The 22,106-nt window shown below is 45.7% G+C and overlaps 2 protein-coding genes across 16 annotated transcripts in view; both read left to right on the top strand.

Moving 5' to 3' along the window:
- FAM83F (family with sequence similarity 83 member F) overlaps window positions 1-14,340 on the top strand; it is a 32,093-nt gene extending 17,753 nt beyond the window's left edge. Inside the window, exons 5-9 of one of the 6 annotated variants that reach the window (XM_068666812.1) lie at window positions 536-2,845; window positions 9,912-9,975; window positions 11,191-11,287; window positions 11,740-11,841; window positions 12,235-14,340. In XM_068666812.1, the coding sequence (XP_068522913.1) occupies window positions 536-600 (65 nt within the window). In that variant the 3' untranslated portion in view covers window positions 601-2,845; window positions 9,912-9,975; window positions 11,191-11,287; window positions 11,740-11,841; window positions 12,235-14,340. Of the gene's footprint in view, window positions 1-535; window positions 9,976-11,190; window positions 11,288-11,739; window positions 11,842-12,234 lie in introns of all 6 variants that reach the window. The other 5 variants (XM_068666803.1, XM_068666793.1, XM_068666784.1 and 2 more) reach the window with 5 other exon arrangements.
- Window positions 14,341-16,373: 2,033 nt separating this feature from the next.
- The window catches only part of TNRC6B (trinucleotide repeat containing adaptor 6B), a 141,087-nt gene continuing 135,354 nt past the window's right edge, over window positions 16,374-22,106 (top strand). For 2 of the 10 annotated variants that reach the window (XM_068666974.1, XM_068667001.1), the window contains exon 1: window positions 16,381-16,505. The gene's annotated coding sequence lies outside the window, so the exon portion shown is untranslated. Of the gene's footprint in view, window positions 16,506-16,932; window positions 16,978-17,066; window positions 17,241-22,106 lie in introns of those variants that run through there. The other 8 variants (XM_068666982.1, XM_068666891.1, XM_068667018.1 and 5 more) reach the window with 8 other exon arrangements.

A 22,106-nucleotide genomic window follows, 5' to 3' on the forward strand; every position in this document is an offset into this window, starting at 1 on the left:
TAACAAAAAATTGGGGGCAGCGTACTAGGCCACTTAACCAAAAGACCCTGAGGCCTCCGGATTTCTCTTGCAAAGGAAATGGTGGAAGTACGGCCACTTGAGATGCTTAGAACTAAACACAAGAAAAGCTCTGTTGAGAATGTGGGTTGAGATCAGATGGATGAGATGACCTGACTTTTCTTTTTTGTTTTCATCCGTTGCTGCTTGGAAAACCTCCCACCTAAGTCATGGCCAGCCTGCTTTTCAGTGCCAGCTGGGACCTAAGAATACCGCTGACGCTGGCCTGAGTACAGGCCAAAGCCTGGAAATACTTCTCCAGTGGTTTTCTCTACAGTGTACTCTGAATTTGCTCTTATTTTAGTGTCTCTTCATTCCACTGAAGTAGAAAATAAAATCCCAAGAGAGTGCAGAGCAATGTGGGTCTTACACAAGGCGTATAATAAATAATGAGAAAGGACTGAAGCGTGAGTCCAAACTTTATCCAGATCTTATTTACTTAGCATTAACATTTTTTTTTAACTTCTTTTCATTCCAGGTAACCCGGGTCCAAACTCCACTATGAGCGATAAAAACAAACAATCTACCTGTGTGTTATCTTGATTGGGAAGGATTGTCCGGAGAGCTGAAGACTGAACAATCTGGAACAGTAACCTGTTGATTGATGTTGAACCTCCAGCCATGTCCTCACGCAGTGGTCCGTCAAGCCACTGCGTGGTCCTGGATGCACCTGGCACCTGCAGTTAAAGCACATTTACCGGGTGAAGCATAGACTTTGAATGGTCAGTCCCTTAAACGAGGGGTAGCGATGAATGTATTAGTCCATATGTGTGTGTGCCTACAGATTTTATATATAAAAACAACTGTGATGACTGGGTCTCAGAGCTCGCTCTGCGTCCAGATAAATGGAGGAGATTTTCTGACTTACTTGTGCTGCTACTCCAGTCTGTCTAGCTACAGACTCAGAATCACTGTGTTGCATTGTTTACTCTACTGCATTGCAGAAATGTGTTGGTCTGACGGGCTGGCAGGCGAAGTCCAATCCAAGTGGCAAATTCTGGGTGAAACAGTGATGTTTACAGACAGCAGAGCAATCCTCTGTCCTCAAGGAGTCTTCCTGTGGATTCCTGCTGTCATTTATCCACAGGGAAATGAGTGGTTAGGGGAGAGGGGTTTAGCTAGAAGAGGCCAACAGATTAGTATCTTAACCGTTTGTTTCGTGTCATAAATATAGCAGTCGAACAAAGTGATTTGGCAATAATCTACTGGGATATAGGGGATGTTTAACCTGCAGCTGAGACTGGGTCAGAGAAATGCCTTACACAGGAGAGCGGGCAGATCAGGGAGTAGGTACGCAGCCTTCCACGGCTGTTATAAAATCCTGTTTGTTGCTAAGTCAGCAATGCTTCATGGAAACTGTATGATTAAGGAGCACATCTTCGAGGCTGAAAAGAAGAAGCAGGGCAAGCATACAAGCTTTTCAAATGCTTCCTTTTCTCTTTCCTTTCCTTTTTTTTTTTTTTTTTTTTTTTGAAGTTAACCTTTCCAGACTCTAAAACATGCCAAAATCCAGGGCTTTGATCCATAAGAAGAGCTGCACGCAATCAGACCAAAGGCCATCTAATCTGCTATCCTGTCTCTTGAGGACAGCCAGTAACAGGTGATCACGGAAGCATAAAAAATAAAGCTTAGATACAGAGGTCTTTCTCTGACACCATTCCAGCAGTCTATGGACTTTCTGAACTGGCAGTTCCTTCTGGACCTGGCCTTAATGAATACACTTAGTCCCCTTTTAAAAGTCCTTTTGTACTTTTGGCCTTCGCAGTGTTCTGTGGCAGTGAACCCTGAGTTCATTGTGTGTTATGACAAAGAACTGTCTTCAGGCTGTTTTAATGGTTTGTTTGATGATTTCATCGAGTGACCCTAATTCTTCCGCTGTCAGATGCAGTGATGACCACCCCTATTCCTTGCCTCCTCGCCACTTTTTACAGACCTGTATCTTATATGTCCTCAGTCATCATTATTTTCCAAGCTACAGGTTCATGGTGTATGTAGCTATTCATTATATGGGACCTGTTTGACACCTCTGTCCTCTTGTTCACTGGCTCATTTCCAGTTCTACCCACTAACGAAGTGGAGAAGCAGGTTGTTTTTGTTTCTTCAGTATGTGGATTGATGTTTCACCCTGCTTTATTGCCATCCAAATTACATACTCTCCTGTCATAAATAAGCCCTAAGAAAAATAAATCCCAATCAGAAGTACACACCTGAAAACTAACATACCTACTTGCCAGAACTATACAGATAGAAGAAAAACACCGGTTTGGTTTTCTTTCTTTTTTGTTTAAGAGACAACGTTTAGTTTGTTTCAGCTTGCAAATACAAGAAAAACCAACTGCTGCTCTACCAACAAAGAATAACCCATTCCCAAGACTCCTCCAGGTGCTGGGTTGCAGCATTAGTTGTTATACTGAAGCAGCTGCCTGTAGTTGATGATAAAATCTCATTGATTGATTGATTGATTGATTGATTTTCCTTCTTTTCCTGGAAGTGTATTTAACTCGAATGGCAAACAGGTTTGTTTTACTCTGATTTTATCCTGTAGAATGTCTTCAAGACCTCAAAAACCCCAAGGTACATGTATTATGCCCTCTGTTAAACGCACTCCCCCTCACTCAGTGGGTCAAATGCTTGCTACTCTATATAACTTCTATATAGCCTTCTGGGAACAGAATGTAGTTTTACAGCTAGGTCTGTCAGCTCCTATTATCAGCAGTGTTTTATAACATTTTTCCTGGTAATGGGAGAGAAGAAGTGTTGGAAATGACACCGTCGCTTGGACATAGAAGTAAGTTAATACATGAGATATCCTGTTGGCTTCAGGAGCACAGTACCTGTGCCAAAAGCTATTCACTGTATGAGTGTAGGATTGCCTAAAATGGCTTGATTTTTGCCATGCTTCTGTTATTCTCCAGATGTTTAGGAGATTTTTATCTCTCCCAGTATTTATTTCATTTTGTTAGCAGAGACCAGAGATAAATTTATCAGGCCAACGTTGTTCCGCTTTTTGTTCTTGTAGGAATATTGTCATCTGCTGCTTCCTTGGTCTCCCAAGCTTTCAGGGTATTTATTTATTATTTTTTTTTAATTGTGCAATACATTAATTAACTAATTAGTACTGTGTTGATGTATATGGTCAGGTTTTCCAGGAAGACCTCTATCTCTTTGGTTTTAGGTCTTTGTTGCTTCATCTTGGGTGGAGTGCCTTAAATAATCCGAGAGGCTGATTTCACTTGCCCTTCCCTTCATTCTGTGCTTGCTGATGTAACGTGCTTTACTTTCCCTTTCCTATGACAGATGTGAAAGCGCTTTTCTTTAACCTTGTCAACTAGCAGGATCTCCTTTCCAGTGAGAGTCTCTCTCATCAGTTTAACTTCTGTATTGTTGCCACACCAGTTTCTAAAAGGTAGCGTTCATTAGTTGTTTTTAATTCCCTTCCTTTTTTTTTTTTTTAATTTGGAAGTCACAGAAGTCAAATCTCATGCCTTGACTCCGGAGCCTAGTAGAATTCCTTAGGCTTATTACGCATTGTTAATTTACTTAATTTAAGAGAGCAAACTTGCTTTCTTGCATGATGTGAATCAGCTTCTTAAACTCAGCGTTACTCTTTGGGGATGCGTGCAACCTTGCTGCTCCAGAGTGGATGTTTCAGACTCTGGTGGAACTTGTTCTTCCCTGCAGATAAGATCAGCTGAACTTGGACCATCTGGCTGCTCCTATGGCAACAGCTCTGAGTCCGGGTGAGGTGACTGCATTTATTTTGGCTAGTTTTGCTAATTGTGGTTCTTTATGAGTGCCAGAATCCTGAGGCTGCGACCTGTAAAATGAATCTCTATCACTCTCCAAATAAAACGTGGGTGATGGAGCTGGGAGACGGGCAGGCAAGGAGCAGTGGTTATGAATTTTATTGGAAGTCTGATAATGGAGGCTGAAGGTACAGCAGCACCTATAGCAGGCACAAATAAGCTATTATTTCGTCTCTTCCAAGAAGCCCTCCCTTGGGACTAATGTAACCAAGTCAGTAACCTTCCAAGGAGGTGGGAAAGACGGGAGATAATTGTTGCTATTTTGGAGACCAAGATTAGCTCTCTTTGGAGTCTGTTTCCTGAGCCTGGACAATTTTTACTCTTGGGCATGTCAGCCCAGATTTGCTGATCTGTGTGGCGTAACACGGGACCTGTGCTGGCCAGTTCTTGGGTTTTGAAAAAAGAGTAATCAAGCTGGGGCTCACAACTCGCTCTTTCTGACATGAAATGGGGAATGGTTCTGAAAGAGCTTCTTGGCTGAATGTGTGCCTTCTAGGTTCCTCTTAGTATGCAATTATATATTTAATGTACATGTGTCCAGTGATTTATGCCAGAGACCTTTTCTAAGTCAAACAAATAAACTCTTTGCTATGTTATGTTCAGGTAGTTTGTTCATTGGTGTCGCTTTCAACTTCTCAACGGCAGCTCCTGGATTGTTGGGATTTTTCTGATTATTTGTCAAGAACCTGTACTGTCTGGATTAGAGCAGGTTTTGTGTAACACATGAACATCTTTGGTCTGTTTGGCTGTGCTTGTTAACAGATGTGTGGGTAGCTAAATCCCCCCCCCCCCCCCAAGCGTCCTGTGGCGCTGAGCACCTTGAGAGAAACTCAGATTCATTGAAGCAGGCTACAGCAGATGTCCTTTTCAGTTTCTCTTTGGTTTTATTTTTCACTACCACTCTCTCAGCAGCTGAACTACGCCTTGCTGCAGCTGTAAATGCATGTGACAAAGTGCCATCTCTGTTTCCCTCGCCATCTTTCCTATATAATTTGTACCCATCAGTAATGACATTTCATTTATGAAACTGAGTCCCTCTGCTACATTTCGGTTCTACCTGGTACAGTGCAATCCTTGACATTTAAGTAACTCCCCAGCTTGCTTCCCGTGCTCCCTTTGTGTATACAAAAGCCTTTTTTAAAATTCCTGACCATGTTGCAGAATAAATCCAGTCTCTATTTTACTTTGGGGCATTAAGGTACATGAAAATGTATTTGCAGTAAACATAATCTTTGCCTTTCTTTCCGTGTTTAAAGCCCACATAGCAATTGCTTTCTTACTGTTTAAGAGAAGCCTGTCTAAGCCACGCTCATTTCACAGGCTATGTCAGGGCTCCGTGGAATCTGATCGTCTTTCTTTAGAGCATTAGCACTGCCATCACTTTGTGCCTTTTCTTTCTCTGTGCTTATTTTAGGGAGGTTCTCCGAGAAAGCAAGATAAATGTGTTCTTCTCCGTGCTTCGCTGCTATTTTGCTATTACACTTCCCTCATCTTTTGACAGTTTTGTCTATGCTCTTTGAAAATCAGGGTACAGCTCTAATAATAATATAATAAGGAATAAACGACCTCTTTGTGTCCCTAGACCTTACATCCCCTGTCCTCAGCCTGCTGAAAGAAGGAACCCTCTTGGAAGAGAAACCTATGGATGTAGATGAAACTGTAAGACCTCTTTACATGTAGCAAGCCTGGGAGATGTTTACCAACCTCTTCTCACAACACCTATTTCTGATCTTTGCTGCAAGTCTGGGCGCGTGTACTTGGGGAGTGAGGATGCAGAAACCCACGGTGTAATATGCAGCATTTCAGCTACCCCAGTCTCGTTCATGATGTGGGCAAATCTGCTGTGCTTTTTCAGCGAGGTAGGGAAGTAAGGGAGAGTAGCTGAGAAGCATCTGCACAGGAACGTAGGGCAGAGTTGCTGTTGTTTCCTAAATTTATTACATGATTTGCCAATGTCTCAGGTTTTGGAGATGCTTCTAATCCTGGTTCTCTCTCCCTTTTCTGTCTGCCTGGTTGCGATATCAGCTCCTGCCTTTTCATCCGACTTGTCAGGTTTTGTTTTCTTTTTCTAAAATATTAGATGTGTCACCTTGTAGGAGAACTGTAAGCATAAAAAAGCCCTTCTGCTGCTTTCTACCCGAGACAGAAACAGGCAACTTCTAGATGCTGAAAGACATGATTTTATGGACAGTGGATGTGTGAAATTGCACATAACCAGGAAAACACAAACAAGAGAATTTGTGCAGGAAAGCTGGTGGAGCACGGAAGCAAACTAAAATGTTTGAATAGTGAGGAATGTCGCCATTGTAGTGGGCCTGAAGCCTAGAACATAAAAATGAGAGCTGATTTTTAAGTAAATGCATGAAGCAGCATGGGGAAGGATCAGGGACATCAGGTCAAGGATAAGGTCAATACTCACAGAGACAAAGTATTCTGGGGCCTTTTGCATTTTTAGTTTATTTAAAGTAAAAAGCTTCTACTGAATAGTGAGCTTTATTCCAATTGTGCAAGTGAGAGAAGTATGTTGCACCTGTAGGGCGTGGACTAAGTAACATTTCGTATGGGTTTTGGGGTGGTTTTGGCACATGCCTGCTATGGGCTGAATGAACACTGGTTATCTGACTGCCGAACTGGAGTGGCTGTCCCAGAAAGGATGTTGCTTTCTGCAGTCAGACCAACACTCAGGATGGAGCACCAACATCCAGGCTCTCTGCCCTCTGTCCTGTGGAAGGCATCGTGCCAAAGGAGTGCCCCCAAACCAAGGTCTAAACATCACAGTTAAATGAACAAGAGATCATGGGGTGAACCTCCTGCAAGGTGTGCGTCCTTGTGGAACACATCACTCTGTGCTTCCCCTCCGCTGGCTACAGACTAAGGGTAGGATGGAGTATGGAGAAAAAACTGCCCTCAAGAGCAGATTGTTTGCTTCAGAGCTGGATCCTACACCACAAGGGGAAAACAAAGGCCATGCCAACAGGGCGCGTGGGATAGGAATGTCGGTTGTCTTTATCTGCGGAGCGGCAGCAGCCCAGGTCTGGGGTTTTGCACAGTTGGGACTGTGAAGAATACATTTTATTTTTTTTAGTTCGAGTATTTACGTGGGCAGACCCTTGTTTCTGAGGTTTCTCCTAGGACGTAAGAAAAAGCGTAAGCGCTGCTGCTTGGTGATAAAGGGCAGAACCATACTTGTACTTGCCTCTTCTTGCATTGTTTGGTGGGTGTTGTGCCTAAGAAATGCAGGGGATGTTTCATCTTATTATGCTCTGGCTTCTCTGAAACTTCAGCAGTAAAGAAAGCAGTAAGGTGCTTCCAGGTAGCCGGGCTCCAGCTTCTCTGGAGAGGACGCTTGTACAAAGAAAAATAATTAAAAGGAAAAGCTAGCTCCCTGAGAAATTACAATATATTTGGTGAAACCGTGTGAAATCCCAAGGTGCAGATGCTAGACAACCTTGGGAAAAGGGCATTTACTTCAAGTGTTTGAAAAGAAAAGCTATTTAAACTTTGAAAGAGCTATTGGTTTTATTGTTGCAATATTTATGATCCTCTCTTTATAGGTCATGCAACCATTTCCTTAGTTATCCTTAATCTCCTACCAGAACTTCTTTCCCTGGGCTGGCAGTCCTCTTGTGCAGAGCACTTGCACTACAGAAACGGAAAATAGCAAATCTAAACAAAGTGGGATCATTTATAGCTGTCTCGCTAAGTGCACAACACATCTGCAGAAGGATCAGTTGCTCTGATTTAGCATGGCCATTAGTGACATTTTGCTGCCACTGAAAGGAAGAAAATGGCTCTGTTTAGTATCCTGAGGTAGAGCTGTGGTAATCATAGGCATTAGAAATGGAAAAGGCCATTAGGTCGTCTGGGCCATTGCCCCCGCACAATGAGCAGCTCACCAGCATACCTTTCCTTGGTAAATTATTCTACCACTTGTTTGAGGTTCTCCTTCACAGCCTAATAAATCTCAGAGGAAGGAAGTTGTTTCTTTTTTTTTTTTTCTTTCTTTTTTTTTTTTTTTTTAAATAACTTTTTGGAGAGGTACGATAGGTAAAAGTCCTGACAGGCAGCGCGCTGAAATAATGACCTGCCTGCTGGTTTATCAAAGCCTCTGCCGTTGCCCTTTCACAATGAGGACACTGTAATATATTCACTTCCTTTGTTCTGTATTTATGACTAGAGCATTTCAATAAATCAAAACTTTTCTGGAAGGAAAAGTTGGAGCGGTCTCTCCTGGTTTCTCACCAATTTCCAAACCACTTTTTAAGCACGTTAAATTCAGCTAGGGAGCCGAAGTTGTACTTTGCAAATCCAGGCTAATTTTACTTCGCCCAGTGGGGTTGTGCTGGATTTACGCTGGAGCTCCTGACAGCGCAGTGTGACCAACAGCTTCCTCTTTGCATCCAGGGAGACAGGCTCACGAGAACAAAGGCAGAGGCAGACGAGCAGAGGCGCCAGCTCCAGATGCTGTACCCTGCAGCCAAAAGGAGGGCGTTGTTTCAGGCAGGCTCCATCTTGTTTCAAAGCCTTCGGTGTAAGCAGCGCTTGGTGTAAGGAAGGGGGAATTTGCCCTGTGTTAGGAACGTGAGGAAACCCTCGCAGTCGCTGCAGCATCTTTGCACTGAATCGTGCTGCAGAAGCTATAGGAGGACCTCTGGAGGAGCTGGGCTCTCTTGATAAACACAGCTTTCTTCCTGAACACAGCCCTGGTCTGGGATGTCTTGGAAGAGCAGCTTAAACGTGTATTTTCTTTGCTCTTTGTGTTCTGGTTAGCCGGTGGAAGCAGGACCTTGAGTTAGAAGAGCTGCCAGGGCTGGTTTGGACTCTGTAAGGGTCTGAGTGACAATAAGCAAGCCCGTGCGATCCGAGCAGTGGAAGCAAACAGACTAGAGCTGAGCTGCTGATGCTCTTCAGAGGGAACACATTTCCTTCAGCAAGGCCCTTGAATCCAGAGCAACAATAATGGAAGAACACCTCACTCTCTTCTTTCAAAACCCCATCGTACTGTTGACTTTCTCCTAGCTATCTGGGAATAGCTTTAGTGCAGGGTTAGCAGGAAAGCTCTGGGGTCTTTGCTTGCTTTTTTCCAAGTGAGGGAGAAAGAATCTGATGTTTTGAGAAGGGCTGTCTGTACGCGATGAAATCCACTACAATCCTGACCACCCTACCTTCCCCCTGCAAAAGGTAGTAGCTCAAATGCTTCTTGAGCCCTGAGCGAATGAGTCTTCCTCCCTTTCTGCCTGTGTGAGATTAGTCGGTTGCTCCGAAGAGATCTTCTCTGCTACCAAGAGGTCTTATAATTGCTCCCAGGAGCTGGCCTGAGGGCTTTGCCCACACAGCCCCACCCTGGGCTCCCAGCAGCAGATCAGCCACGGGGAAGCTGCTGGCAGGTTTTCCTTGGGAAGGTGACACAGAAAGCTCTGCTCGCGAACCTGGGTTTGACTTCGCTGCCAACCCTTGCAGAAGACGAGCTGGGACAGCGAGTGAGTCATGGGGTTTGCAAGCATTCAGATTCGAGCAGCAAAGAAGGAACAGCTTGGCCCACCCAGCTTCACGGCTCTTTGTTCCAGCAACTGCTGGAGGCGAAGTCATGGGAACGGCTGCTGCTGCTCCATCTTCCCTCGCAGCCCTTCCTGCTGCTACTCTCATCCCATTGTCACCGTCCAGCCCCGCTCTGCAGGAGCTCTGCTGGGGACTCCCTGCAGCTGACCGGGGGTGATGCAAGGGCGAGGAGGAGGTTCTGGCTGATGAGAGCCAAGGAATAAGGCTTTGTGTGCTTGTGTGCACACGTGCACCTGCGTGCGAGGGACAAATTACAGCCCTCTGCGTGCAGCCCTGGATCCAAGAAACCTCCCATGTAGCTTCCCACTCCTTGGCACACATCTTCCCCACGTTTTTCTCACCACCATCGTTCTCCTCCTTCCTTGCACTGAGATCTTTGGTAAACTTTATTATTACTGATCCCTTTTCTACTGTCTTTCAGCTGTTTTCCTGCTCCAGCTTTCTTTCTTAAGGTGCTCCCTTCCTGAATTATTTTCACTTTGTCCTCAGGTTCTGCCGTAATTGACTCTGGCCTCTTTGCAAGTGGCAGTTAGCGGTCCTGTTACACACTCAGGTTGGTTGGTTTTTACATAAAAATGGAAGTGTTGTGCTTTCCCCCATCAAACACCAATTTTGGAAACACTGGAAAGGAAAGAAAGTGTGTGAAGGGGGAGTAATACAGCCACCACCCAAAGCATGGAGAGTTTAAACAGTCAAACCATAGCTCTAACTCCCTGATCAGACTGATGGCAACTGTTGTGCTTGTGTTTTTTATTTCTTGGGCTGCCTGGGACTTTCCATACCAGAAAAGGAAACTGGATTTCCCCCCTAGCCCAGATTTTCTGCCCTTCAGTCTGCCCACTCCCATCTCCATCCTCCAGTCCCTCTTCATCCCATCTGCCAGACCCCACTCCTGGTTTTCTCACGTGTTCTCCTCGCGGAGCGTTATTCCTGCTCATTGCCTGTGTCCAGCTCACCAGACCAAAGAAGGGCAGCAGCTTTGCCCGTGGGACTGCTTTCAGTCCCGCTGACAAGTGCGGACAGCGGCGTGCCTTTTTGCTACGGACAGCCTCACTTCCCCAGAGTAAGGAGAAATGGCAGCCATTCATTTTGCTTTGATCTCGTCAGTAATAAAGCACAAAGGGAGCCCTTTTGAATATGAGGGGAAAAGCTTGAGTTGAAATAAAAAATTAAACAGCGTACCCAGTTAATTAGAACCACAGCAAAGCCTTAGAAAGCCACAGTCTTCAATTACTATACAGCCAAAACTTCCAGCAAAAAATAATAATTAAAAAAGAATAAAAACAAACAAAAACCAACCACATGTTCCTGCTGTCCTAATAAGAGCTTGAAATCAAAAGACAGATAGGAGCTTTCCCCAGCCTCAGTATTGGTCCTACACATGTGGTGTTACCAGATCTGCACAGACTCCTTATTCCCCTCCTGCAGGGTACACACATCCCCGCAGTCCTTGTGCAAACAGGACGGAGCTGGCAGGTTTGTGCCCCAGCCCTTTTCCTTCTTCCAAGCCCGATTCTGCTGTCGTGATGGGCTGGGTGACATAAATTTGTACGTAAATGACCATCGCACATGAATGTGTGGCTACCTTGGGAGCAATGAAAACTCCAGTGTACGCTTCAACCTTGGCAAATGGAAGGAGAGAGTGCCCGCAGCAGTTACCCTGTGTCTCGATGTAAAACTCTAACGCTGTCCTCATGATGAAGGTGGAGCTGAGACAATAAAATCCTGTAATTGCTTTTACATACCTATGCTTTAGTTTTTTATTTAGGTTCAGTGAAAGGTGACTCCAAACTGTTTTGCGCAGGCTTCTGCTGGTGTTGAGTATCGTGCCTCTGACCAACCTGGTGGAATGGGGAGGTTAAAAGGTAAATAAAACCTTGCCTGAATTGCTGCTTGACCTCTAGCCTCAGCGTAACTGCTCCAGTCCTGGCCAATAATTCATATATGCACACTGATTTGTTTTCAGCACTGAAAGCACAAAGCAGGCATCTTCCTCTGCCAACACAGTAAAAAAGTGGGTAAAAAAAAGGGGGGGAGGGTAAAATAATACAATATCATTCAAAACATTTTCCTAATTGCCTTTTTTTCCATTAAAAAAATCCCACATGTTAACATTGTTTTGCCAAAAATTGCAATATTTAAAATAGCTTCAAATAATGTTAACGAAGCATTGTTTTAATTTTGCCTCCAGGAAAAAATGAAACAAAATACTATTATAAATTGTTCTCCATTTAAGAACAACTGCCATCATACTGGTAACATTTTCCCTTCAGCTGTGGGCTGACAACCTTCTCTTTTCCCTTTTTCCTTCCAACAGTGTTATGTGAGCACAACAGCACAAGTCAAAACTTCTGCTAAGCGTTTTGCCCAAGACATACATAAACTGCTCGTTCCTATTGCAAATGTGTTTCTTTCGTGGGTATGGCATGTAAAAATAAGTCATGTCAAAATAAGCTTATTATGCTGGGAGCAGTTACAGACGTAGACATGTCTGACTGCGACTTGAAGCTCAGATCTTGAATGCTAGCAGTCATTAAAGATATGTTTTTAAACTATTTTTGCAAAACAGGAATGTTAGCGTTAATCACCTGACCCATGTACAAATTTGAAAATTGTATTTGACGTTATCTCCTTAATTTCCTCCTACTATTTCATTTAATTCTAGTATTCATTACTTCTCTTTTTCCTTACATTGCTCCTTTATGTTTGTTCTTTGCTTTTATAGCTGACCTAGAAAGGAAAAAAAAATAATTGGGTTGAAATCTTCTCTATTTTAAATACAAATCCTTTTTTCCTATCCCCATTTTTATAGCTTCCAGGCATATGAAGTCTTACTTCCTCCCTGTCTTGCTGGCTCCCTGAAAATCTATGTGAAGGATGCACAAGAATGGTTGAGAAATACTCTTGCCATCCAGCTGAAGTAAAAGGAAATGCTGAATCCTTAGCAAGTATCTTTTCTGAAAGTAATTATTAGGATAAATACCTTCAAATAAGGATAATCGGTATTTTAAACAGCATCCAAATGTTTCCAAATATTTGTTTTATTCCTTTGGTACTCTGATGTCATATGCCTGCTGAATCTTCACTAAAGTCTTCTAGGAAAAGGATAGAGAAAAATGCAGCTTCCAAGGGAAAGAAATAAGCAAGAGAATAACCTAATCAGCCTGTCTTCATATATAACAAGAGAACATAAATTCTTTTATTACTTTTTCACGAATCATCTTTTTAACAACAGCCATCTTTTTCTCCAGTGCTGGCTGCATTTGAGTCACGGCTAAAGCACAGCATTATATCACATGGTAAATGCTGCATTTCATTCAAAAACACTTAAACGTAACATACAATAAAGAGCAGCAGCATAAGCTTTACTGTGGCTTCCCTAAAGGTAACCTGCCTCTACTCGCAACACAGGTAACTGAACAGATACTTTCTGTGCCCACTAAATACCTGCTGCTTAAGAGACCAGAAGCAGAAAAAGAAAAAGGGTTAGCAAAGAGTATTTTTCAGTAGCAATAGCTTTTAGAGACTGACTATCCAGAGTTCCTTCAGGTGCAGTAGTTAAAAAAAAAAAAAAAGTTAGCAATCCTATAAAAAAAAGAGGTTGGAAATAATAAATCAGTGACAGATATGGGGGAAAAAAATATCAGGGTTTACTTTTAGTGTTTTGTCCCCTTTCGTGCACTCAGAATTGTCCCAAGCAGGCAGCACTCTTGCCCTTGTTTGTTTGTAGAATCCCTGTTCCCATACTGGATCTCTGTCAGATGCAGTATTATTTGTCTCTGATATCACAAGTAAATTTAATTATAAAAAAAAAAAAAAAAAGGCCTTTTCATGGCACAAGGAGGAGATGTTGTAATAATCAAAATGTTGTGGAATTGACCCCACATCTCCCTCGGGGCACGCTCGCTATGAGGTTTTACACCTTATGAGGGTTGCACGCAGGGTCCCAGCCTGCTTCTGCAGAAGCCAAAGGGAGCGTGTCCACGTACTGCAGTGAGCACATTCCTCTGTGCTTTGGTCTTTCACATCACTCACCCCCACAGAGGAAAGCTCTTCCAGAAGTCCTCACCCCGAAGCAGCCCAAGCTTCCCCAGCACCTGGCAATGCACCACAGCGGTAGTGTAATACTGACATCCAGTGGATGGAAAAATGCAGTTTCATTAGCCAACTCGGTCCCATTTTTGGACAGAAGTGGTGATTGGGTAGATGTGAAAAAAATAGCAAGAACTGTTTTGTTGATATGTGTTAGGACTTTACGACAGACAAAACCTAGCCCAGGAGCTGCGATTCCCCTAAATCCACAGGCGAGCCTAGGTGAGATTTTCTGAGTCAACCATTATCATTTCAGACAAACCAAAAAAATCTGCTTGCTTTCTACAGTTCAACTTTGTTCTTCAATTTGTTCTACAGGAGCAATGCAATGTGGTACCTTTTCCTCCACTGAAATGAAAGTCTCTGGTTTCCTAGGTTTGTGCAAAATAAATCACATCGCTTCACCTTGCTTTCCACGTCCCGCTGTGCATGCTACAAAGCCCTGAGCAAAACATGTGAAGGAAAAAAACAACTGCAAAAGAACACCTATAACGGGAAAAGGAATCTGAACAGTAAAACGTTATTTCAGTTATGGCAAAAACAAGGTCAGTATCTTGGACATCTCCTCCTCTCCAACACCTGCAACCTGTAGCCTCGGTGTATTAGTGGCTTCTGCTCACACCAAAAAAAATAGGTGTTGGGAACACAAGATATGGACAGTTCCTGCTCTGTGAATAAACACTGGGGAACAGACAAGATCTGCACCCCCAATTTATACCACTATTTCATATTGGTTTATATAGTAGCTTTTGCATTCCTTAAAGCACCGCAGTAACAACTGCGTATATGTATATAGTTATATACACACTACAAGCATATAGAAGAAGCCAGTATAAAGACTTCTTTGTATTAAAGGGTCTCTTTTCCTCATCCATCAATGTAAAAAACAACTGCTCTTACTGACTGGGGAAGCCATCAAAAGATTAATTGCTGTTTACTGACTCGTGTGGCCAGGAGGGTTCAGGTGGAGCTGGTCTGCTCAGGCTGTGTTTTCCACTCAATGTCCATAGAGCAGTTTGGTAACGTGGTGGGCTCACCACCTCTTTAGCTGCCGGTTCAGCATCAAAACCGTATTTTTGGCAGCCCCTGTACTCTGTTGATCAGGTTGTAACAGGATAATCTAGAGGGGGGCACATGAAAACACCGCACTGGCATGCAGCCCTGGGTGAGGCAGTGACAGCCACCAAGATAACAGCAGCTGCAGAACTGATGGAGAACGAGATCCAGACATGCTGATGGGCATGGATGTTGGTGCAGGGAAGTCTTTTGTAAGGGCTGTGCAGGGCCTGGAGCACAAGTCCTGTGGGGAGCGGCTGGGGGAGCTGGGGGTGGTTGGTCTGGGGATGAGGAGGCGCAGGGGAGACCTCATTGCTCTCTGCAACCACCTGAAAGGAAGCTGTGGGGAGCTGGGGTTGGCCTCTTCTCACAGATAACCAGTGACAGGACCAGAGGGAATGGCCTCAGGTTGCACCAGGGGAGGTTCAGGCTGGAAACGAGGAGACATTTCTGTCAGAAGGAGCAGCCAGGCACTGGGACGGGCTGCCCAGGGAGGTGCTGGGGTCACCATCCCCGGGGGTGTTTAACGGGAGGCTGGGTGTGGTGCTTGGGGACACGGTTCTGTGGTGACACCGGTGGCAGGGGGCAGTTGGGGATGCTCTGTGCGGCCTCCTGCAGCCCCGTGTCTCTGTGCCCCATCAGGCGCCGCCATTTTGCGCCCTGAGGGGGCGCCTCGCGCTCCCCCCCCCACAGCGGCCACCGGCGACGCCTCGCGGCCCCGTCACGTGCGCGACCGCCCGGGCCACGTGGGGGCCCCGCCCGCCGCCCGCGCACCCTCACGCGGCCGGCAGCGGATTGACAGCTGGATCAGCCAATCAGCAGGCGGCAGGCCGTGTCCCCGCCCCCCTCCGGCACGCGGCTGCTGTGTCATCCGGCGGGTGACAGCGGGGGCGGGCGCCAGTTGGCTGCGGGGGCGTGGGCCTCCCACCAATGGCGTGGCGAGCCGCATGACTGACACCTCCCCCGCCCAATAGCTGCGGCCGGGCGGGCGTGCCCGCGCAGGGAGGGGCGGGGCAGAGGGTGAGCGCCGTTGGCGGCCGGCGCAGTGTGGCGTCGTTGCCGCGGTCGCGCTCGTTGCCGCCTGTGCCCGTCACGGCCCCGTCCTCCGTCCGCGGGCGAGGGCAGGGGGCAGGGGGCGGGCTGGCGCGGCCTCTCCCCGCCTCGTATGGCTGGGGCCGGCCCCAGCACCGCAGCCGCGGGCCGCAGCTCGGTGGGCGGGCCTCCGCGCCGCTGCGGCGTGATGGGCACCTCCCCTAGCCAATGGCGTGCGAGGGCGCAGGCCGCCAGCCAATCGGTAGCGCGGGTGGGCGGGGCAAGCAGGGGCGGGCGGGAGGGAGCCCCGTTTAAGGGGCCGACTGGCGGGGTGCGGGAGGGGGCGGGAGCACGCAATGTCAATGTGTGACGGGCACCGAGGGCAGCCAATCAGAGAGGCGGTAGTGATGAGCGTAGCCAATGAGAAGAGGCGGGAGGCGGGCGTTCTCCTTGATGGACGTGTGCCGCGGCTAATGGGCGGGGAGCTCCTCGGGGCTCTCCCCAATGGCCGGCGTGCGCTTGCGGAACGGGGAGCGGAGGGGGAAGACGGGCAGGCGGGGCGACCAATCAGCGCGGGGGTCGGCGGGGCGCCGTCCAATGGGCGGCGCGAGGGGCGGCGCGGGGGCGTGTCCCGGTGTGTTTGGGTTCGTGCTCCTCGGGGGAGGGAGGGAGACGGCGGCGAGCAAAGTTTTTTTTCCTTTTTTTTTTTTTTTTTTTTACCTTTTTTTTTTTTTTTTTTTTCTCCCAAATTTCCCGGCTTGGCGGGGGGGAGGGGGCGGCCCGCTCGCCTCTTTCTTTTCTCTCCCCCCCCCCCCCCCCCTCCCCTCACCTCCACCTCCCGGCTTGGCGGCGCTCCCCGGGCGGAGCCGCCTCCCCCCCCCCGAGGCCCCGCGCGCCTCAGCGGTGAGTGCCCCCCCACACCCCCCTCCCCCCCCCCCTCCCCTCCCCTCAGGGCCCTTCCCGCCCGTCAGGGGCCGTTGGCGCCAACGGCGCGCGCGCCCCTTCCCCCCCCCCCCCCCCTCCCCTCCCTTCCCTCCTCCTCCTCCCCTCAGGGCCCCTCAGAGGGAGGCGGGAGGGGGACGGGGAGGGGGGGGGGGCGCTGCCCTCACGGCTCCGGCGCCGCCCGATCGCTTCGCAGCGCCCGGCCCGGGGCAGAAGCGCCTCGGCTGCGCCCCGCCGCGGTCAGCGGTGCCCCACTCCCCCCCCTGTTGCCTCCTCCCACCCTCCCCTTTCCTTCTCCTCGCCCCCCTCCTGGGCTGCTCGGGGCCGGAGGGGGGGTTTGGGGGGGGTGAGTGAGGGTCTGCGGGGCGAGGCGGTGGCTGTGCGGGACGTGATGCTGCTCCTGGGGCTGTGGGAGGAGGGGCTGCGCGCAGAGGTGTGTCCCGAAGGCGCACGGAGGGTGAAAAATAATAATAATAAAAAAAACACAACAACTTGGGTAGCAAAATAAGGCAATGTGTGTGTCTGGGGACGCGTCGCCGGCTGTGGGGAACGCCGCTCGGTGTCCTGCGAGGAGAAAGCTGCTGTGGGAGCACGCGTGTAGGAGTAGCTGCTGCTGCGGGAGGTGGCCGGAGCTGCTGGGATAACACCCAGCTCCAGAGAAGTGTTTTCCTAGCTGGAGTAGATAAGGCTAATGCTGTAAGCGGTGGTTCGTTTTTTCCTGTGTTTTTTCTTCCATGTTAGACTAACCTGAGTATTTGTTTTGATAACCCTCCAGAGAGTCTGCAGGGCGCCTTTACAGTTAACTTAAGTTTCATACTTTCTTCTTTACACTCTGTCATTATTATTATTTTAACCACGACTTGTTAGGTTTCAGTGTTTGATCCCCTGCAAACCCCATGAATCTTAGTGAGAAGTAGTAGGTAGACTTTTGCAGTTTGTGTAGCTCCATATTTAACAGGTACATTTTATCACTAGTTCCCAGTAACACTGCTATTCAGATGAATCAGAGTTTAGTTTTCTGGTACAAGTGTAGTATGGCTAACAGCTTTGATTTTCAGACTCTTTAGATACTTTCACAAATTGAACCAGCTTTGTATAAAGCTCGCCTATACCGGAGTTGCTCAGCAATTTCGCCTCTTGTCGTGGCTCAGGTTCCTTGGAGCATGCATGCTGTTGAGAAGTTAAGTCCATGTCCTGATCTGCTGCAGCATCTGAGGTCTTGAACTTAACAGTTAGGTCAAGATTTCCGTATGTGATCCATGATTAGCGTTGGGGCTGCTGTGTAGATGTACCTCGGGAGTGCTTTAAGGTGACTTTTCACCTGCTCGCAGCTAACGCAGTTACAGGTAAAGTTAGCCAACTCTGCACTGAAGAAATAAATCACCTCACGAAAAGCTGAGGCTGCAGAAGGGAGCGTGGGACCCCGTGCAGAAGCAAGCGTGTGTTAACTTTTCTGCTCTGAAGTTCTGGTGGCAGCAAGGTGCAAGCAGGTCTTACGCTGTAGAAACTAGGTGAGGTTGGTGTCGTACCTTGTACTGTCACCTGGGCTAGCTATATTGCACATGGAGTTGTATATTGATAGTGTTCACGTAAAACTATGCGTATATAAACAATTAGTACGGAATTGCTAATTGGTAATACTCTAATGTGTGTGTGATTCTTGTGTAAACTTGATCTTGAAAGTTTGTTTCCTTATAGTGTTGTCATCAGGCTGCTTACTAAAGGAACTCTCTTCATTCCGGTAGTGTGGAAGCACTAGGAAAAACCATGACTCTAGTTTACAGAAATGCCAGCGTCTCCTAGTTAGACGAGCTTATGAATTGCTGTGTTACTGCAGCTTTTGTGTGGCTGCAAATTAAGCTGAAAACCTGAGAAACCTGAGCCTTCATCAAAAAAGTTTTACTAGCTCAAATATAAGGACATAAGAATCTTTAAAGCGTGAATCAAAAAAGCATCGTCTGCCAGAGATTATGTGACTGAATATTCCAATAAAACACTCGAGTTAGAATGCGTGTCATGGCTTTGCTTGGTGATGAGTGTTTGGTCATTAAAACTTGGTAGTGTAGAGCTGATTCATGTTGCGGGATAACTGGAAGAGGAGGGAGCTTCAGGGGAGAATTTTGCAGTTGCAAAATACTATATCGCGCCTCAGATTTGCCTTCTCTTACAGGTAGTAGAAAATAGAAATAAGTTGTTTTGTAGAAATAATGCATAACATGTAGCATATCTAGAGATAGCTGCATCCAGAAGGATGGAATGAATTAGAGTACTGCTGTAGAAAAAGCCATGTGAAAATTGAGTTCGAATGGGTTTTCTTCTCTTGGCTTTTGAGTTTTTTTTTTCAGTAAAACTGCGTTTCTGCTTACAGAAGAGATTGGATTTACAATTAAGCTTTATGAACTGAAGAGCATAGAAGAAGTCTTTGGAACTTAGTTATTGATTTGAAAAAGTTTATTAATAGTTATTAATACCTAATGGTTCAGTTACTTGATATGCCATTTTCTACAGAATACTTGGATGCAAAATCTCTTGTCCTGGTCACTTATTGCCATTATCTTTCTTAATTTCCCTCGGAATGGCTTTTTATGCATAGATATTGTCGAGCTTCTGCAATTGGAACGATCAACGGACACTCTCCAGCTTCTTTGCAGTGATGTTCCTCAGTAATTGCTCTAATGCTAGTGTTAGGTTCACAAATTCTGTCTGCCCCAAAGATTTACCAATTCTGCAATACTTCTACTAAGAGGAAATACCTGATACTAGGAAATATTTACCTTGATTTTTCTTTAACATAAGAACTCTGTCACCTTGGTGCATATAATATATGTGCCTGAATTATCTTTGGAAATGCTTTTAATTATCTTGGAGTTGTTTTTTTGTTGTTTGTTTTGTTTTAGTGCAACGTTTTACAAGTATTATGTCTATCTTGGGGAAAGAATAGGAAGAAGATGTCAGTCTTGTGTTCTATTAGTAAGAACTTAACCACAGATATGTGGAGCAATTAGTAGCATATACTTCTAACTGTTTAACCAGATGTGGTAGAACAAGATTTCTGGATTCTTGCTGATAATCTTCCTTAGCTTAACGTTTACTGTCTTTTCTCCCTTTTCAGATAAAATATGTACGCTAAATTTGTTTGTTTTTTTTTCAGTTCATAGTGTGTGGAATAGGGACTGAAGAATCACCCCTAATTTCTTGTTAACGCAAAGTAAACTTTCTGCTACCGTCTGCTAGTAAAAATAGGGGCGCTGTTTGGTCCTTGAGCCAGCTGTCACTGTCAGACAAGGAGCTGCCAGTTGGTATTTCGGCTTGTGAGTTGACCAGGGTAATAGTAATCGGGATATTCTGGTTCCTCTTCCCTGTCACTTTCAGCGGACAGTAAAACTCTTACGCTTCCTCAGATTGCTTTGCTTTACTCTTCATTAGTTCTTTGCTTTGCACAAAAATAGCGAAAGTTTCTACTTGCTTATTTCTCTGAAGAAAAAGTATGATTTACTACAAAAAGAAGTGACATTTCTTTTACTCCTGCGGAGCAGTAGGCAATAAGTATATCGAATAATTTTTCCCTTGTCCTTCAGGTAGTGGTAAGAAGGAGAGGGTGTTCTGCACTTACGGTTTGCATGTTGTAGGGAAATGTTCTGAGGTTTTCAAGTTTTCATCAGTGTAAGGATTGTGGTTGGAGTTTGGATGTTCTCTGTGTTTACCATGTAGTGAGCTATGGAGATGACCTTTTCCAGTTTCAGCTAGGCAGTACGGATTGCATTTCTGGGCCTTGCCAGCTTCTGAAATCAGATATCTTCCGTCTATTTCCTGATTTAATGCGTGTGGATTAGAAAAAAGCACAATGGTTCCATGAAAAATCCTAAAAGAAAGATATTTCATCTGAGACTGTCAGCATTTAATTACAAATATGTATGTCTACAAGGCTGACATAGGTCTAAAAGTAGCTCTTACTCAGTTTAGCTGTCGTGTTTTTTGAGAACACCGTTTGATGAGAGAAATGGGAGGTACGGTAAGGCAGTATTCATGCTGCATGCTGTAGGGGACTGGTCAAAATAAATGGGTAAAGTAAAAACTCACAGTCAACGTATTTTGACCCTCTAGGCAGAACGTTGAAGGCTGAAAAGCTAATTAGCGGATGAAAGGATAAGAAGCAAAGTTGCAAAACAAAGGGTTGATAATTTAAAATAGCCTGTCAGAGGATTAGGCAAAAGGTGATACAATAATATTGCGTTGCATGAGGGGAAACCCTCTGAACTATTAAATGAGTGGCAAAAGAAATAACCCAGTATATGTTTTTACTTGCATTTAATTTCTAAAATGTCATCTTAGTTCTTGACAGTGCAGTGAAAAATACCATCCTGAAAAACTACCTGACAGCGTTTTTTTCAGTCAGCTTTATTTTTTTGGCAGCAAGACCATCCTGCCTTAGGAGAAATGGCTTCTTTTGTGCTGTTGGATTTCGTAGCGGTCTACAAAGAACATAGTTCTTAAATCCACTGATATCTGTGAGTTTGGAGGTTTTCAGATTCTCTTTTACTAGTTGATAATGGCTCTTCCCGTTCCCCTCATCTTGTATCCTGGAACTGCATTTTTTTTTCCTATTCAAATCTCTTTTCTTACAGGAAACATTGATTGTGCCTTGCTGTTCTTTGCTACGATTGTCACGTAGCAGAAATAGACAAGTTTCACAAGTGAAATTACAAGTATGATTTCCAAATCTAGAAGCTAAATGTTTTGCAAAGCCCTGTGCCAGCGTTCTTGTTTTAAGACTGGTTTATTAAGTCTGCGTGTTATCAGAACAGACAATCCCTGGGATGCTCTACAGCGGTCCTCACCGACCTCCCGGGCCCTGTGACCTCTGCAAAAGCCTGGTGGATGTCGTGCGTTCATGGTAGGAATTGGGTTCACCTTGAGGAGACGGATGTAACCCTCCTGGGACACGCCAGCCCACTGTGCGTGCAACACGCTCTGGCTCTGGGCGATCCACCAGCGTTAGCAGCAGTCCCTCTTCGCTTGCTGCTGCTGCTTGCAGCTGAGAGACGTAAATTACCCAGGAGCCCTGTGTCAGCACACTCTGCTCACACCCTCAGGAGCTGTGTGTGGCTGAGGAGACACGGGTCATCCAGCTCTTCGCTGGTTGTTTGAAAACCTTTTACTTCTCTCTCTTTTTTTTTTAAGACCCTTAAAAATAATCCGATTTACTTGTTCTGGAGATAATTAAAATGCCACAGAGTACGTTTCATTTTCTTGCTGTAGCTGACAGCAGAATCTGCTTCTTCATATGGCAGTACTGTAATTTATAAGTTTTTCCAGAAATTATGTGGGAGATTGAATCACCTAAGCATTTATTTCCTTTACTAATATGAGGACATGCTATTTCAAACGTCACAGGTTTCTATTTGCACAGTGTCTTAAGATACTCTAAGTTAATATTAGTAGGTGCAAAAGCTAGCTTGAGAACTGGTGTCTTTAACACAAACTTAGGGTATAAAGTAGTTGATAAAGTTTTGTTTCTGAGATAGAGGAATGTTGTGTGTCTGCTTGCCCCAGTTTCTTACA

This window comes from Anas acuta, chromosome 1 (genome assembly GCF_963932015.1).
Source record: "Anas acuta chromosome 1, bAnaAcu1.1, whole genome shotgun sequence".
NCBI classification, from domain to species: Eukaryota; Metazoa; Chordata; class Aves; order Anseriformes; family Anatidae; genus Anas; species Anas acuta.